This window comes from Solanum stenotomum, chromosome 10, assembly GCF_019186545.1.
Source record: "Solanum stenotomum isolate F172 chromosome 10, ASM1918654v1, whole genome shotgun sequence".
Lineage (NCBI taxonomy): Eukaryota > Viridiplantae > Streptophyta > Magnoliopsida > Solanales > Solanaceae > Solanum > Solanum stenotomum.
Window position 1 is genome coordinate 57215514 of NC_064291.1, and position 16824 is coordinate 57232337.

The following is a 16824-nucleotide window of genomic DNA, read 5'->3' on the forward strand; positions in this document are numbered from 1 at the left end:
TAAGATGCATAGACAAATCTTTCTCACCTCCCTCCTGTTCTTGCTCACTTCTCTCCCCTTTTCAGTGTGTCTAGTAGGAAAGAACATAAATCTAGGTGTATCTGACTTGAAATATGGTTTAAAATTATTAATTAGTGTTATAAAATGTAATTATTTCAAACTATAAGGAGAATTAATAACTATGGTTGAAATATTTGTGTAATTAGGTAGTTTTTCTTTTATTGCCATATTAAAAAGTTCACACAAATATAGTCCTTGAAAAAAAACTTTTTTAGATAAAATCAAATTTAAATTTAACATTTGTTCATATATTAGTCAATTTTACATACAAAACATTAGACTGTCATCAAATATTTATAATAATTTATAAAATTTTAGATTGTGATCTAACATTTTCTCGTAATTTTTTTAAAAAATATAGTCCTTGCTTTTATTTGGTTGTTAGGTTTGATTCCTCTAAAGATAATTATGCCACAATATATTCTCATGCGCGCATATGATTTCGGGCTCCACAACCTAACACCACCACTATCACCATTTACTTCTTAAGGATGTGTTTGGAAAGAAAACAAAAATATTTTTCATAAAAAATATTTTTTAAAAAAATAAATAAATAAGTTTCTTATTCATTTTCTAATTGTTGGTAAATAATAATAATAAAATATTATTCTAATATTTATATATAACCTGATAAAATACTATGAGAATATAATGATACGAGGAGTTAGTGTTCAGGGGATGGCGGGAAGTAGGAGGGGCATTGAATGGGGGTGGGGGGTTGAAGGTGCGAGGATGCAATCAAGGGCTGAGCCATATGGGTGTAACATGTTCATACGAACCCCTTTCGATAAAAATAATAATATATATATATATATATATATATTGTATGTGACTATGTGTATTAGGTATATAATAAATATTGAAATTCTTTCGCTTTTTAAAATATAATTTATGGAACTTGTTTTACCAATACGAACAATTTATTTGACTTGTCCTTCTTTTAACATATATTATTGAGTCGAAAAATTTCACCATAAAATACCATCATTCAATGTATTGATACTTTTCTACTTCAAACATTGGATCATGGAATATATAATTAGTAAAACTATTATTAGTGTAATAAGTAAGCTAATTAAGTGAGATAGTCAATGGAAACATAGGGTAGTTGCTAACTGATAAGGTTTAGATCAATAGGATATCCTACATATGCAATTAATTAGTTGAGCAAGTGTTACATTAACCTAATGACAGTGTACAATCATGAGAAGTCATAATTAAAGAACTGTATTATTTTCTCACCCCCCCCCCCCCCCCTTTTTATAATTATTTTATCCGGTGTTTGAAATCGTAAAAATAGGTATAGTACATTTGGCACCACTTTCAATCTTCTCTTTGGAAAAGAACTATATTGTAGGGTGTTTTACTTGTGATTTTGGAATTCAATCGATATCCGTTTTGGAGCCATGATTAATATGAGTTCGCTCCTCATTTAATTCATTATAGGAGGAAGCACTCCCTATTGAATTTCTTTTCATTCTCAGCGAACTCGAATCTAAGACCTCTGATTCAAGACAAAAGAAATTATATTCATCCCATAGCAACACTTTTATCGATAAAAGTCTTATATATGCGCCAGAATTCCGGAGTGGATATAGTGTATTGTGTAAAGGTCAAATTTTTAGGAACTTGGTGCCTTTTATATTCATGTTGAGAAATATATTAAATATATAAAAGAATATCTGATGAAAACTCAGTAACAAAATAGTCTCTTGATCGAGTGACAATAATGTTGTAATCCTCTTGAGCTTAATTAGGTAGCCTTTTAAATGCATGGAGTTCAATTTCCCTTAAGGCATATATATACAAAGAAGTTTTGTTTTTTTAAATATAAAATTATTGAGAATTTATAAACTTTAAATACTGGATCCGCTTCTCTATCACGTGGTAACTAATATTGAATTGGAAAGTTTCAAATATTGCTTTTGAAGTAGTCTGAATGTGATGATGAACTAGTTACACTAACTAATAACTACTACTACAACTGTCGAGGATAATTGGCATCAACACCTAACCTTTTTAGCAAGAGATAAATAGCTACTACTCAAATTTCACATTATTTTGGTGATGCACATGATGTCCAAGTAACTAATAAAGATGTCTAACGTAGTATCTATCGACTCAGATCTCGTATCTATTCCTAATGAAAGTAAGGATAATATATTCTTTCATTCAACGTGGTCTTATAAGTGATGAATAACTTTCATATGTATATATATAATTAGGTGTACAAATAAAATTTTATATTGATAGTTAAAAAAAACGGTAGATAGTGCAAATTAGTAATAAGATATATATATAGAGAGAGAGAGATACTTATAAAAAGTTAGACCTTTTGAAAGAAAAAAAATAGTGTGGCCTGTTAGCCCAAAAACAAACAATATAACGTGACTAGATGAGTATAGAGATAGCATAATAATGATGTGGAACTCGATTTAATATTTTTGTCTATCGACGAAGAATAATTTACTATCTTTATCCGAAACATTGGAGATGGAGTCGAGAAAAATGGTTAGGTCATGGGGTCAAATAATGGATCCCAAAGTGTGACACTAATACTTTTGTTTTAATTAAATCCTTTTCCACCTTTGTTTCGATATATGCATTTAATTAATGTTTTAGGTTTCTTATATAGAGTCATAGAGTCATATTGTAGGTACAATGACATAATTTAAATGCAATAATTACATTCTATTAATGAGCATATACTGAAATTAGGGGAATAAATTATTCAAAACCAAATGAGGATTTACTTTCAATTATTCATTGCTAGGATGTGACATTTATTGCAGTAAATTCTGTTGAGTATATATATATATATATATATATATATATATATATATGCATGTGACCTTCTCATAGCTTAGGTGAGTTAGGCAATTATTTTAAGTTAAATAAAAATAACCTTCTAACTAATTAGCATGTGCATTTTAAGCTTCCATAGAATTTAATGGCTTTGATTAAGTTTTGTATTTGTGTTAACAAAATCATTCAATATGTTAAAAAAAATTATAATTCAAAAATCAAAACCCAATAAAAATTCTTTTTTTTTTTGGAATTCAGAATTCGTTAACTTAAAATTTTGACTCCGCCCTACTATTTTAGTCCTTTACGTAATAAATCCATGAATATTAAAAATAAATTGTTTATACATATCTTAGCCAAAGCTAATTGTTCGATATATTAGGAACATTTTAAAATATAAATACAAAATCAAGATTGAAGTTATTAAATTTTGCTGAACACGTAACCAAATTATAATTCTACCCGTGCCTCTATGATATGGGTTATGAATGCTATTTACTTACTTATTTTTAAAAATTAATAATTCATATATGATTTTCATATTATATTTAAAATAGTAGAGCACTCATAATTTAAATTTTTTGAGTTCATTATATGCATGACTTTTAGTTTAAGTCAAATTATAAGCGCGCATTTCATCATTAGCTGATATATATTTTCAAATAATGAACCGACAACGCATGGATTAAATCTTGACCTATGTATAATATTATATTGTCTTTTAACTTTTTATTTACCTTTTTGTAACCAAAAAAATGATTATTGTCTTTTCTATAAATTGGCGGTTGCAAAAAAAAAAAAGTGAAGACATTATTTGTCTTGGAGCAAAATGCAAAATTAAATCATAAAAGGGTTTTTTTTTTTAAAGCAAAAAGGAAGTAAAAAAGCAAAGGCTAATTAATTATATACAAACAAAACTACTAAAATTAACTTAAGTATTAGGAACTGGATTACGTGTTGATTATAAATTAATTCCTTCGTCAAAAAGAATGGTTTTTTAGCAGTATTCCTAAGACTCATGATGTGGATAAACTTTTCGAAAGGAAAAAAAGGAAAGGAATTTTTATGCTAATAATCGAACATATTTACCGTTTATATATATATATATATTAGGGTATATAATCAATATATAATATACTATATTATAATTTGTTGATTATTTTTAATTTGACTAATTGAAAGAACAACCGCATAAATTAATTCTCAAAAATTATTAACGTTCATGTAAAAAATTTGATTAAATTTTTATTTTTAAAGGACGAATAAATACTTATACTTGTAGTGATTTATATTTCGACTCTCATACTGATTAAAATACACTAACTCTTTTAAACGCTACGGCCTATGTATATCGTCCAAATTGGAGAATGACAAAGAACAATAAAGAGAGTTTTAACAACATACTTAATAAATTAAAAAACAACTTAATTAAAATGTTAATCTTAATTAATATCCATTGATTAAAACATGGAGATAATTAAGGTGTGTGACTGCAATTTTTTTAAATATATATTTTTTGAGTGCTATTACTTTATGGAGGGTCCTTGATAATGAAGTCTAGTCATTTCTAACGTGGAGTGCTATTATATTCTATAGTTTGTGTCACCATCCTTTAAATTATCACCTTTTTAGGCCAAAATAAAAAAATATCCTCCTCTATTCTTCTTTTAACTTCATTTTCGATTTAATTATTTGATATTTAAAATTTATCTTTAAATTAATTCAGAGTTTGCATCCGAGTTTTTATTCACGATTTTAAATATAAAATTCATCAAAAATATTATTAAATAGCTAAATTTTGACGGATTCTATCATTAAATTTTCTTTCTTTTTGTTCTTTCAAACTAGTAATGAACCAGTCAAAATAAGTAACGATATTTGCAATCCATGATTATCACAAGGATATATATAAAATTCACAACAATGATTAATTTATTCATGTTTAGTGCTTTTTTAGGGAAAAAAATTATATCCATTTTATTAGTATGAGTTCATTGTGAAATAGGTGAATACACTTTTTTTTAATATGACAAATTATCTATTTTTTACTATTTCACTCAAAAATTCATTCAAATAAAAAAGATATATACCGTCAAGATTAATGACGTGTCACCTTTTTAAGCAAAAAATAGAAAATGTTAAACACAAGATAATTATTATGCCTAAAGAATAATATTAAAAGGAGACCAATTTGACTTAATGACAGGCTCCTCTTTAGTCAGAAAAGATAACTCCACCATTATATATCTTAATTATATTATTTTCTGCAAAGACATATATTCTTCCACTAACAAATTATTAAGAGAATACTATACTATATATTACTATAAAATAGTCAATAAGTTAAAGAAAAAAATAGTTTTTTATTTCTCATCCGATCTCCAATATTTTCATTAGAATGTGACAAATACAGTTTTATGCATTGCAAGATTATTTTTTAATGCAATGCTTTTGATACAATAATACATATTCAATGAAATCCCATAAAATAGAGTCGGAGAAGGATAAAATGTATGCAACACCTTATTTCTATCTCTTGGAGATAGATAAACTGTTTCTGAAAGACTCGACTCAAGTAAAGTAAATCAAAATAGTAATAAAATGAAAAAATGAAAGTAAAGAAAAAACATGACAACTAATAGAAAAATAGTGTGAAACATATATATACAAATAATCATAATATCAACAATAAAGTGCGACCACCTAAACATATTAAACAACATAAGGTAAAATATCAAAAGCCAAAAACTACATGATAATCTCATTTGATTAAAAGTGAAGAAATCTCAATCATCTCATTACGATCTACGTCAATAAAAATAATAATATCATTTCACTCATTCATTCTCTCTCTTTTCCCACACAAACATAAAGCAACACAATACTGCATCCACAAACCCTCTCAAACATTCCTTTTTTTCTGCTTTTAAAACCACTTGCTCATAAAGCTGCTCATTTTCCTTTTTCACTCCAAAAAAAAACACAATTTTTTCCTTTTGCTTCTTCTTTAATTTCTACTTCTTCATCATCATCCATGGATACTGCTCAATGGCCTCAGGTATTACAATACATAATTCTTTTTTTAAGTTATAATTTCTTGGATTATAGTTTTAAATTTTGTAGCTAGAAATTTGCATTACTTTTGAGAAAGATGATGATTTCCCTACTTTTTCTTTAATTTCCATTAGTTATTTGATTTTCATCATATAATATGTAGCACTCTTATGTTTCTACACTTTTTTTTTCTTTTTTGTTCTATGTATGTGATTATAATTTTTTTTTTGAGAAAGTGAAAAAGATCAATTTTCTTTTGTTATTATAGTTACAAGTATAAAGTACAAAGCACTCATCCAAAAATCTTTATGGTGTTTATTACTAGCTATTGTAGTAGTTGTTTTTGATATATAGATAGTAAAATTTAGAGGCAGATCTAAGATTTAAACTAAAGCGTAGCACTTTTGAAATTATAGATCAATCAAAATTTAATGTTGTCTATTGCTTTAATTTTCTTTTTCTCTTTTGTTGGAAAATTGGCATAAATAGCCGTTCATCAAAATATTAGCCAGGAAATATATATTTATTGTGTATTAATGTATGATTTTACATAATATAGATTAAAAAAATAGTGTATGTTTATAAACTAGTGAATGTAATTATTTTTAGTTGATCGATTAGTCAGATGTGTAACTTGCCTTTTGTTGTTATAGGAGATAGTGGTGAAGCCAATGGAAGATATAATAGGAAACACAAATGGTTCATCAAAACCTAATTGTGTTGAAAGGAAATTAGTTAGACCACAAAAAGACCAAGTTGTGAATTGTCCAAGATGCAATTCAACAAACACAAAGTTTTGTTATTATAACAACTATAGTCTTTCTCAACCAAGGTATTTTTGCAAGACTTGTAGAAGATATTGGACTGAAGGTGGATCTCTTAGGAACATTCCTGTTGGTGGTGGTTCAAGAAAAAATAAGAAATCTTCTTCTCCTTATAATTCAAATAATAATCATGTTATAGTAAATAATAAAAAACTTCCTGATAATTTGGTTGCTCCTCCACCACAACGAGACAATAATATCGAGGAATATCCAGAAAGGCATTTTGGAAATCGACCTGATACTTCTATACCTCAACATCATCATGATCAAAGCCCTAGTAAGATTATCCATGAAGCAAGCCAAGATCTCAATTTGGGATTTTCATCTGATTTCAAGACTATTACTGAGCTAATTCAGGTATTTGAGATTTTTTTTTTCAAAATTATTTGGTCAAAATTAATAGGAGTATACTTCTTTATTAATTTTGTACATCGTAGAGTCTTTAATTATGGTACGTTTATATGTGTTAGTATATACAAGTTAACACAACACCAAGTTTTAGTAAAGTTACTACTCGACTATTCAAGTTACAATAATATATCGTTCATTGTAGAGTCTCTATGGTACGTTTATATATGTTAGTGTACAAGTAACGTTACAGATTTTTCATGTTATGTTATGTTATATGTTGAACAGGTACCAAATTATGATGGGAGTAACAAGGACAACAATAGTCCGAATATTTCAACATTGCCTCCTCCTCCTCCATCTTCTTCTTCTTCAGCTTCTTCTCCATCTCAACTTTCGGCGATGGAGTTGATTAATGGGATCACTTCGAGAGGGTTGAATAATAATTCGTTCAATATGACAATGCCAAATTCAGTATACAACTCATCTGGATTTTCATTAATGCCATCTCTAAATTTCTCATTGGATCATGGACTTGGAAATAATGTTCATCATAGTAGCTATGGAAATAACAATAATCTTCAAGAGACAAATGCAAATGGAAGATTTTTGTTTCCTTTTGTAGGTTTAAAGCAAGTTTCAAATAACACAAGTGATGGTGCTAATGAGCCTAGTCTTGGAGATCAATCTACTAATGGATATTGGAATGGGATGCTAGGAGGAGGAGGAGGATCTTGGTAACAAACAAAAAAAAAACCTTATATTATATAGTTTATTAGTTAAGGTTTTTTTTTTTTTAAAAAAAATAAAATAATTACGATCATACTGGGGGATTAGGAAAGTGAGAAGGGTATAGTGAGAATCGAACATGCTTATTACGTGACATAGACTGTCACTGATATCACTAGACTATAATTAATCTTGATTTATGTTTGTTTATTTTGTGATTTTCTTGTAGTGTACTTTATTGGTGGGGGTTTGTTTGGATTTTAATTTCTTCAAAAACTAACTTCAATAGGATAAAAGTAATTCTCATTTCTCCTAAATCTTTTTTTTAAAATTTTTTTAGTATTGTAATTTGTCATTAATTTACTTTGAATTATATTAGTTGGTGGGAAGTAATTATGTGAAGCTTATGGGATATTGTGAAGAAAATATTGTGGAAGAAGAAATCTAGCCCAAATTTTTTGGAGGGCACAATATTCTACTAGTGTTAATTGTTCTATGTCATATTATTAGAAAAAAAATAAATGTATTATATTGTATGATTTTTAAGTTTGTAATATTGAGCTTTGAGAGACTTACTACTTAATTAATTTATTTGAGCTATTTATGCAAGTACATTTTTGCAGCTTAATTTATGAATATAACAAATTGCTAATAATTTGATTTTTTTAAATTTATATTGTACAGTTTTATCTCTATTTTTATTTTACACATTTCTCAAGATGGCTTTTAAGGTTGTCAGGTTTTGATTCACTTCAAATGGCTGTAAATGACTTAAAAGCCTTGAGCATCTCCTAGGGACAAGGATTTTGGACAATTATTATAATAATATATATGCTTTTGATTAAAGGGAAAAAGGACAAATATACCCCCGAACTATCATAAATGGTATACAAATACCCTCCGTCATACTTTTCGTTCACTAATGCCCTTGCCGTCCAAAAAGCAGTGCACATTTACCCCTCACTATAATAGAAGTCTTATTTGGTACACGTGGCGCAATCCTACGGCTTAGCCCGATTTGACCAAATAATTAACCCAAAATTCAAATATCCACCCATTACCCATTTAACCCACCCAACCCGTTACCTACACAAATAACCTATCTAATAATCTAAAGAAAAATTGCATTCTCTCAAAATCTAGCGAGATTACTAAATCTACATGAATTTGCAAACTCAAACTTAATTCTCCAATAGTCTGCCTAACTTTGTCCTAAATGGGGGAAACATAGTAGTTAGAAAAACAATCAACACTTGAACTGACAAAANTATAACAAATTGCTAATAATTTGATTATTTTTTTATTTATATTATACTGTTTTATCTCTATTTTATTTTACACATTTTTCAAGATGGCTTTTAAGGTTGTCAGGTTTTGATTCACTTCAAATGGCTGTAAATGACTTAAAAGCCTTGAGCATCTCCTAGGGACAAGGATTTTGGACAATTATTATAATAATGTATATGCTTTTGATTAAATAACAATAATACATTTCACTCTAAAAAATAGAATAGAGAGATTATTGTTGATAGATTTTCGACACATAACATATTATCAAAACAGAATTCTTTAATTTTAATCAAGATTTAGATTTAATGAAATGTGAAATGATTTTTCTATTATATTTATTTAAATATTATATTTTATATGATGCGATTTAAATTTCTAACATACATACATCACTTAGATTTGACTTAACCTAATCTTTTTTCTGGTTCACCCTCAACAATCCCTATTTATAATGTATTATTACCATTGGCTTTGGAGGCCAAACTTTTTCTCTATTTTTTGAACTAGGAAAAAACATTTTTTGCTCTAAAATGTAGAAAATGTTAAAAGACATACTCCTTTACTTTTTTAGAAAAATTCAGTAATTTTGATTTAAATCACGTATATTTGTAAAAAAATTCTTTTACAAAATATGTACTTAGTAGCCCCCCCCCCCCCCCGCCCCCCCACCCCATCTTGCCCTCTCCCTTGTTGATTACTCTATATAATGAAGAAAAAGCTGGCCAAATGATAATTGTAGCCAATGCGCATGTTCTTTTATTATTATTATTATAAAAAACATAGGAAAAAGATCTGACAATCTTTAATTTTATTTGGTCATAATGTGGGATCCACAAACATTCCCCTCGATAATCGTGCAAAGGAATAATCACTCCCACTTCACTACATTTTTCAATTAATATATTATTTTTATGAATATATAAATCTTTTGCAAAAAAATCACTCTATTTCCAATCTTTTGATGATGATTAATCATGTTATAATAACTATAGTTCAATCTGAAACAACTTCAAATCAACTATACGAATTTCTCGTGATCATTTTTAAGGATAAAGAAAAGTTTTGAGGTGTGATCATATAAATTTTCACGGATCATTACAAGTTTTAATAATAATTCTCTCTCAGGTTCATCTACAGAAATTTTGTTACGACTAGCTCCAATTGTTGAGTCTCCCACATCGGCTAAGAGATATGGGCCCTTCGACTTCTCTTCATATGAGTTTAGGCAATCTTTTCTTTATAAGTTATCTTCTGAGATTGAGTTAGACTTAGACTCAAGATTCATTCGACATCAATTGACATCATCGGATGTCTACGAACAACAAAAACATCTATGTTACCGTGATTCAAACAATTTTAATTTCTCCTTACTCTAAATGATAAGCTTCAATCGACTCACATAGTTAATAATGTGAGGTGATGACTCGCGCTTGCCGCTTAGTATTGAATCAAATATTAAATGGTTAAAAGACAAAAACAATATAATGAATGGAAAAAAGTCCGCAAATTTTTATATATTTAAATTATTTTACAGTATGCTTTTTTGAAGAATTGTTAATTACTTTTACTAGTGGAGAATAAAAGCCTGAAATGGCTAAATTTTTTCTTTAATGTGTGGGTCGTTTTCTTTCTGGCCATTTTAGGAGGTTTCCCTTTATTTCCCCTTGTGGAAGTTGGATAATAAAAACAACAAAAAGTTTTTGCAACATTTATGAATCTTTTTTATCTCATGAAATTTATGTTTATCTTGACAGAAATGCTGCCTTTTTCATCTAAACTTTTCACTTTTTTTCATGAATTAAAACATTTTCTGTTAGTCCTTTTTTGGTTTCTGGAAAAGACGAATGACGAAAATAGAATAGAGAGAAAGTTAGAAGTAAAATTTTGAAAATGACATTTCGAGAATTATAATACATAAGTTGAGGGTGACAGATTTATGCTTATAATCTTCACCCGAAACCAATAGTTCGATTAGGGATCAGTACACTATGATTTAAGGTCATTTCTTCAAATATTATCAAAGCACATGATCGGATACGATTCAAGAATATTGAGTTGTAACAGGAAAAATATCATAACTCAACCGATATTCCAGCATTCTCATACAAACAGTTTTTACAAGAAAAAAATTATCCACAAAGAGAGAACATGTTGATTTCTTTTACAAAATAATGATATACCCTTTCCAGTTCTTGCATCTGTACAGGGACATCCCAGTTTTACACATGATGCTTAAAAGCAAATCAATTAGTACTTTTTTTCCCTTCTTTCTGTGGTATGTATTCAGTTGAACCCAAGCTCATTGATCTGCATTTATCCCGAAAATACGAACCTTGTGCATATTGGGAAATTTGGCAACGACCAGTACAAAAACTGCTATTGTGTTGAAGAACAGCATGGGGTGTTGATAATCAGTTGTATGGGAGGCTATCAAGTAGCTGCGAAAAGAAACAAGTATGAGAACACCACTGAAAAGGCTGATCACAAAAGGGGATAATAAAGAGGTATAGTAAAATAAAGAATCGTTTTCTGTAGAGGGGAAGAAGAAAGAGGATCGTCGGGTAGATGGTGCCACAGGCAAGGTGAATGGCAAACAAATCAATGTCCTACAACATCATTAATACAAAAGTTGCAGTAGTAGTTGGTTCTTGGTACAATAAATGAGAACACCATTGCTGAGCTTCAGCCTTAGCTAGCCTTCAATAATTTCTTTTTAAGTGACAGTGCATAAGCTAGTGTATCATTAATAAGACCCAGTATTGTTTGATTAGCTACCAAACCGTATGCCTTACATTCACCTCATTAAGAGTCTAGAAAGTACTTCAAAATATCTAGGAAAGTAAAACGAGGGGAGAAGAGAAAGTGTCATCACTGATTAAAAAAAAGGATGAAATGAATAAGCAAATGCGGCAAAATTATTTTCGATATACATATTTCAGATAGGGAAGCAATAAACATGCCAACCACAACACCCCAACCCCTCCACCCCAAAGAAAGAACCCACTAGCTCAAACCAAGCCGAACGTGTACAAACTTCCTCCCTCCTACTCCCTTCCCATCAAATCCTGTGAAGCTTATTCTGATGAACCGCTAAAGAAAATTTCTTAAATGACTCAGTAAGAAACCCCATCTCCCAAAGCACAGCCAGAAATTATGTTAAAGAAAGATACATAGAGCAGCCACTTAACCGACATGTTGAAGAAATCAAAACGCAAATATAACATGCTTTGTCTACAACATATTAGTCTCAGAACATTTATATGCATGAATAATGAATTTGACAGTTCATATTGCACTTCATTATCCAAGACAATTTTCAAAATGTAGAAATTTTTATTAAAAAAAACTATGCAGCAATGCAAACAAGGCTGTGTGCATAATCCCATAGCATAAATAAAAGACTGACAATAATATCAAGATGCTTAAGTGCTGATTCATCATTTTACTACTTACACGAGCAAAAAGGTGGGCATTTTGTCGAATGCTCTTTCATCATTTTCTTTACCATTTTTATTTCAAGAATTGAACTCTCTACGAGAACTATCTTGTATACAACTCAACTACCTTATGAAACTTGCTCCACTGACAAAATACTACAAGAAAAATCCGTATTTTTTCCCCTTGAATATTGAAAAAGAACTAGTCATCTCTGCAAAATGTGCGCTTTTAGTAGGTGGAAATTAATGTGTAATGCTTTCAAAAGATTCATTATGTGGCCCTCTTTTTTCTTTTTAGACATTCAAAAACTCAAGCCTTATGAGGAGAACCACATTCCAGACCAACTCGATCCTGGTACCCCAGAGACAACTTTCTCAAAGAGCAAAGATTAGGAATTTAGACAAACATAACTATGAGTATCCTCCTTCAATTCCACAAATTTAGCTAATTTTTCCAGGGTCAATGGTATAATTAACTAACTTCTAAAACCTTTGGGATAGCTACTACCAACAGTTATAAAACAAATCATAATTTTTGTGTCATCAAAGGTTCAGTCATTTCTTTTTTTCTTCTGTGTCATAAGTCCATCGAACATTAACTTTCATCAAATGAAAATTTGGCTTATTGCTTTCAGAGGGAAACTGTCTTTTTTCTCGTGGAGCATTTGGGTTCTCAACAAATCAGATGTTATAAGCATTAGTTAGGAACTCAAACCAGTTGTATATTCACCTTAGAGAGAAGTTCATTAGTGGCTTAATAGCTGTGCAACCTCAATAATTACTTGTGAAACCTGGCACAATCATTCAACCATGGCATATCTAGATACCTTCTGCAGTCCTGCTGCAATCATAATATGCTAACAGCCTAACACTTTCTCTGAAAGTATCAGAGTTTGGGTTTACCATGTCATGTGTAGGTCTTGAAGTTAAACAGAACCAACTTTCTACTAAACTATAATATGATTAGGGTATATAAATCAACTATGCATCAATCTAAAACTAGCCAGAGTTGGCTAATGAAACACTTAATATCCATTCGTCTCTAATGATGCAAATTAAGGGTTCTCCAGAACTAGAGATTTCTAAATTTTACACTTACCCCTACATGGACATTAACTCTTTGACAACAATTAACCTCAATTCCAACTAATTGGCATCACTCATACAAAACGTATGATTCTATTTTTAATTTTACCTGAACTCACATTAATTCAAACAGATATTTCAACGACTTGAAACATCCATCTTGGCTAACATTCACCCTCATGTAATATTGTTGGTGCCACAACCATTTTATACGATTTGGCCTTCACCTCCATTTCAGTCATCATATTCTATGTGCTAATTCCTCCTTTGTCATGCCATTCACTAGGAGACTGTGAAACCATTCTTTTTACCCTAAAAGAGTCGAAAGAAAAACCAAATATGACACTTTTTTTTTACGGTAGCCAAATATGACACTTAATCAGACACATTATCAACTCTTTTCTTTTTTCTTTTGATATGTTAACATGTTGAGCGGTGACATGAACCTACAACCTAAGGTTGAGGTAGAGGTGCTTTCCTCTAGAGCTACCCTCTCTTTGTCCAACACCCTATCCATTTATCTGAGGTAACATCTTCAACACTGATTCCTCCATCATCAGTTTTTTTAGTAGTAACAGATTTGATCAATTTGCTCAGGTTGTGGTGATGCTTTGTTGAAGAAGCTATTAAGAATAAGCTTCCATTACAGCCTGTTATGTAAGAATTATATCATATATATTTTTTATTCTTAATAAAAACCCAACCCCTTGGTTTCTAGACCTCCTAAAAGTCAAAGCTTAGTTATGCTAGTGCAATGAAAATTTCCACAAACTAGCTTCTTCTTTTTTTGATTTAGTAAGGGAGTTTCATTAAATGACATCAAGAAGATACAGAAAGCAAGCTTGTGTAACTAACACTTGGACTAATATCATTAACCATGGAAGTTATGCATAAACGTAATGCTAATAACATCGATTTGTGAGTAATCCATGATATTTTTTGTCTAGCTGGCTACTACATCTATTTTCTGACTTCTTGGACCGGTAATTGTTAACTTCCCAAATAAGAATAGTGTCGTATAAAATGAACCATTGGAAGTTTAGTTAATCAAGCCTACAAAATCATAGCTTAAGAGCATTACGCCCTCTAATATATATACTCTACCATGATCAGAACCTCTGTTGTAAAGTGCATCACGGTGAAATTTAGAAGCTTTTTCAAGCCAGTTGGTGAGATCATATACACATCAACTACACTTGAAAGCAGGAAATTTGTTCATAGCATTAAAAATGTAAATAGCAATTAACTTGCTGAAATTGACTACTTACAGCACCACAGGGACAACTGTTAGAAACTTCCTATTGCGTGTAAGCTGCTTCCCACTATCTATCTGCTCCCACCAAGTCAACCTATTGTAGATACCTTGGTCATCAGCAAATGGTGTTCCCTTCTTCCAGTGAAAACATTGATATGTGACCTGAAGATAAAATAGACAATACAAAGGCGTTGTAAAGACACCTAAAATTTGGAGTATGTACAATTGTGTTCCCTTCTTCCAGTGGAAATTAGTGATATAAGAAATACATATGAAAAGAGAAGGCAGAGTCTTTCACAAAGAGATAAAATCCAGAGTAGATATATAACAAGGTTTCCTCCCATGCCATAACATAAAGGACAGAAAAAAAAAAAACACAAAACAAAAAAATTGGTACCAAAGAGAAGAAGGTAAAGCTCATCAACTAGACTTCGACTGTTCGATATGCCTAAGAATTATGCATACAGACATTTTTCAGGGCATACAACATAGGTAAACAATAATAGTTAATTGCTAATAAACACATGAGACGGGAAAAGAATAGCAAGAATGAGTTAAAAGACGCAAAAAAGGTAATAGAGATAATTAAGTTTTCAAATTATCAATCTTAATAGAAGTATTAATCATCCACATCTAAAAAAATCTCCCAAGTTTCAAATGTACTCGTTTCTCTGTACAATAGTGATCAAATAACGAAATAACAAGGAACATCCAGCACACATCATAATTGTCATGAAAATGGCCCTGAACCTAACTCAACTCCAAAAACTAGTTCAAGTGGTGAAAGTTCTCGAAACCAATATAAAGACACTATAACGCGAGATGTCGACCGATATAGGAACAATGGGCTAACTCAATCCTAAAAGGGAGTTCAAGTGGTGAGAATTCCCCAACATTAAAAGAGAATACAGTCCATGAACTCCATACCCTCAACCAATATGAGACTACAGCAATAATGTCTAGTGAAGTCGATTGAAATGGAAAAACCAAATATACTAGACACCAAAAAGGCCATAGCTTTCGATACACTTGGCATGTCCAACTATCTAAGACTTAAATCAATAAATCAACAACGCATCAATCACAAAAAGTAAAGCTCAGCTGTATTATTTTCCACTATATCTAGGAATCAAGACTAATACTAAAAGAACTTCAATTCACCACTTCTCCAGCTACTTCCCCCAGAATCTCTCACTTCCAAATTGAACATAAGCAAATGATCAATGACCCAAAGCTGAACCTAGCTCAGATCAATTCCAAATTGCACTATAAGTCTCCAAATTCCACAGAACCAAAAACCCAGAAAACACTAAACAAACTAGACATGTAATCATAAGAATATCAATCAGCCAAACATTTAAACTGTTATTCCTCTAATCAGAACCATTTAAACAAAAAAAACTAAACTTGATTATAATTTATCAAAATTTGACTACTTTAAAGCAACCCATCATCATTTAACTGCAAAGAACTACTCAATTCCAACCGAATTAAAGGAAATTAGAATCATACGAGAAAATGAGAAAGATGGACGATGGTCCAAGCCATGCCAGGGGAGCAACCAAATACGGAGAGAACAACGAGCCATGAGAAGAATAGAATTAGGATGTAGGTCGTCCATACACCGGGATACGTGAACCACTCGGTATTCCGATTCAGATCCGTCGGCGGAACCGCCGTTACATAATAATTTGCCATACAATAAATTCTTCAAAATTCAATGAAAGTGAGATCCAATGTATAGGAAGATAATAATATGGAGCTTTCGTCGCCCAATTTGATTTGAAGATGAAAAAAAATGGCAATTGGAAAATAGAGTTCAAAGTATATTTTTTATCAAAGGAATATGAAACGACGAGCCTATAGCCGGTGGGTTTGGTCGGTAGGATGTCCTGAATTTTTACGAATGTTTGTTTTGCTAAAGGCAATGTTTATT

The 16824-nt window shown here is 30.5% G+C and overlaps 2 protein-coding genes across 2 annotated transcripts; one reads left to right on the forward strand and one right to left on the reverse strand.

Moving 5' to 3' along the window:
• Positions 1-5689: 5689 nt before the first annotated feature.
• LOC125843252 (dof zinc finger protein DOF4.6-like) lies at positions 5690-7898 on the forward strand. The gene is made up of 3 exons (XM_049522463.1): positions 5690-5923; positions 6573-7100; positions 7380-7898. The coding sequence occupies exons 1-3, from the start codon at positions 5900-5902 to the stop codon at positions 7830-7832; spliced, it is 1005 nt and encodes a 334-aa protein (XP_049378420.1). The 5' UTR covers positions 5690-5899; the 3' UTR covers positions 7833-7898.
• Positions 7899-11160: 3262 nt separating this feature from the next.
• On the reverse strand, positions 11161-16771 carry LOC125842372 (uncharacterized). Its single transcript, XM_049521651.1, has 3 exons — positions 16401-16771; positions 14902-15050; positions 11161-11548 (listed from the first exon to the last, which is right to left on the reverse strand). Exons 1-3 carry the CDS (start codon positions 16584-16586, stop codon positions 11410-11412), a joined length of 474 nt encoding a protein of 157 aa, XP_049377608.1. The 5' UTR covers positions 16587-16771; the 3' UTR covers positions 11161-11409.
• Between the last annotated feature and the right edge of the window lie 53 nt (positions 16772-16824).

Bases quoted from the DNA above. Each gene is read 5' to 3' on its own strand.
- LOC125843252 (XM_049522463.1), top strand. From the start codon at position 5,900: ATGGATACTGCTCAATGGCCTCAG. The intron at 5,924-6,572 runs GTATTACAATAC...TTGTTGTTATAG, and splicing joins ATACTGCTCAATGGCCTCAG to GAGATAGTGGTGAAGCCAAT. The intron at 7,101-7,379 runs GTATTTGAGATT...TATGTTGAACAG, and splicing joins CTATTACTGAGCTAATTCAG to GTACCAAATTATGATGGGAG.
- LOC125842372 (XM_049521651.1), bottom strand. From the start codon at position 16,586: ATGGCAAATTATTATGTAACGGCGGTTCCGCCGACGGATCTGAATCGG. The intron at 15,051-16,400 runs GTATGATTCTAA...TTTTATCTTCAG, and splicing joins TCCATCTTTCTCATTTTCTC to GTCACATATCAATGTTTTCA. The intron at 11,549-14,901 runs GTAAGTAGTCAA...TTCTTTTCGCAG, and splicing joins ACAGTTGTCCCTGTGGTGCT to CTACTTGATAGCCTCCCATA.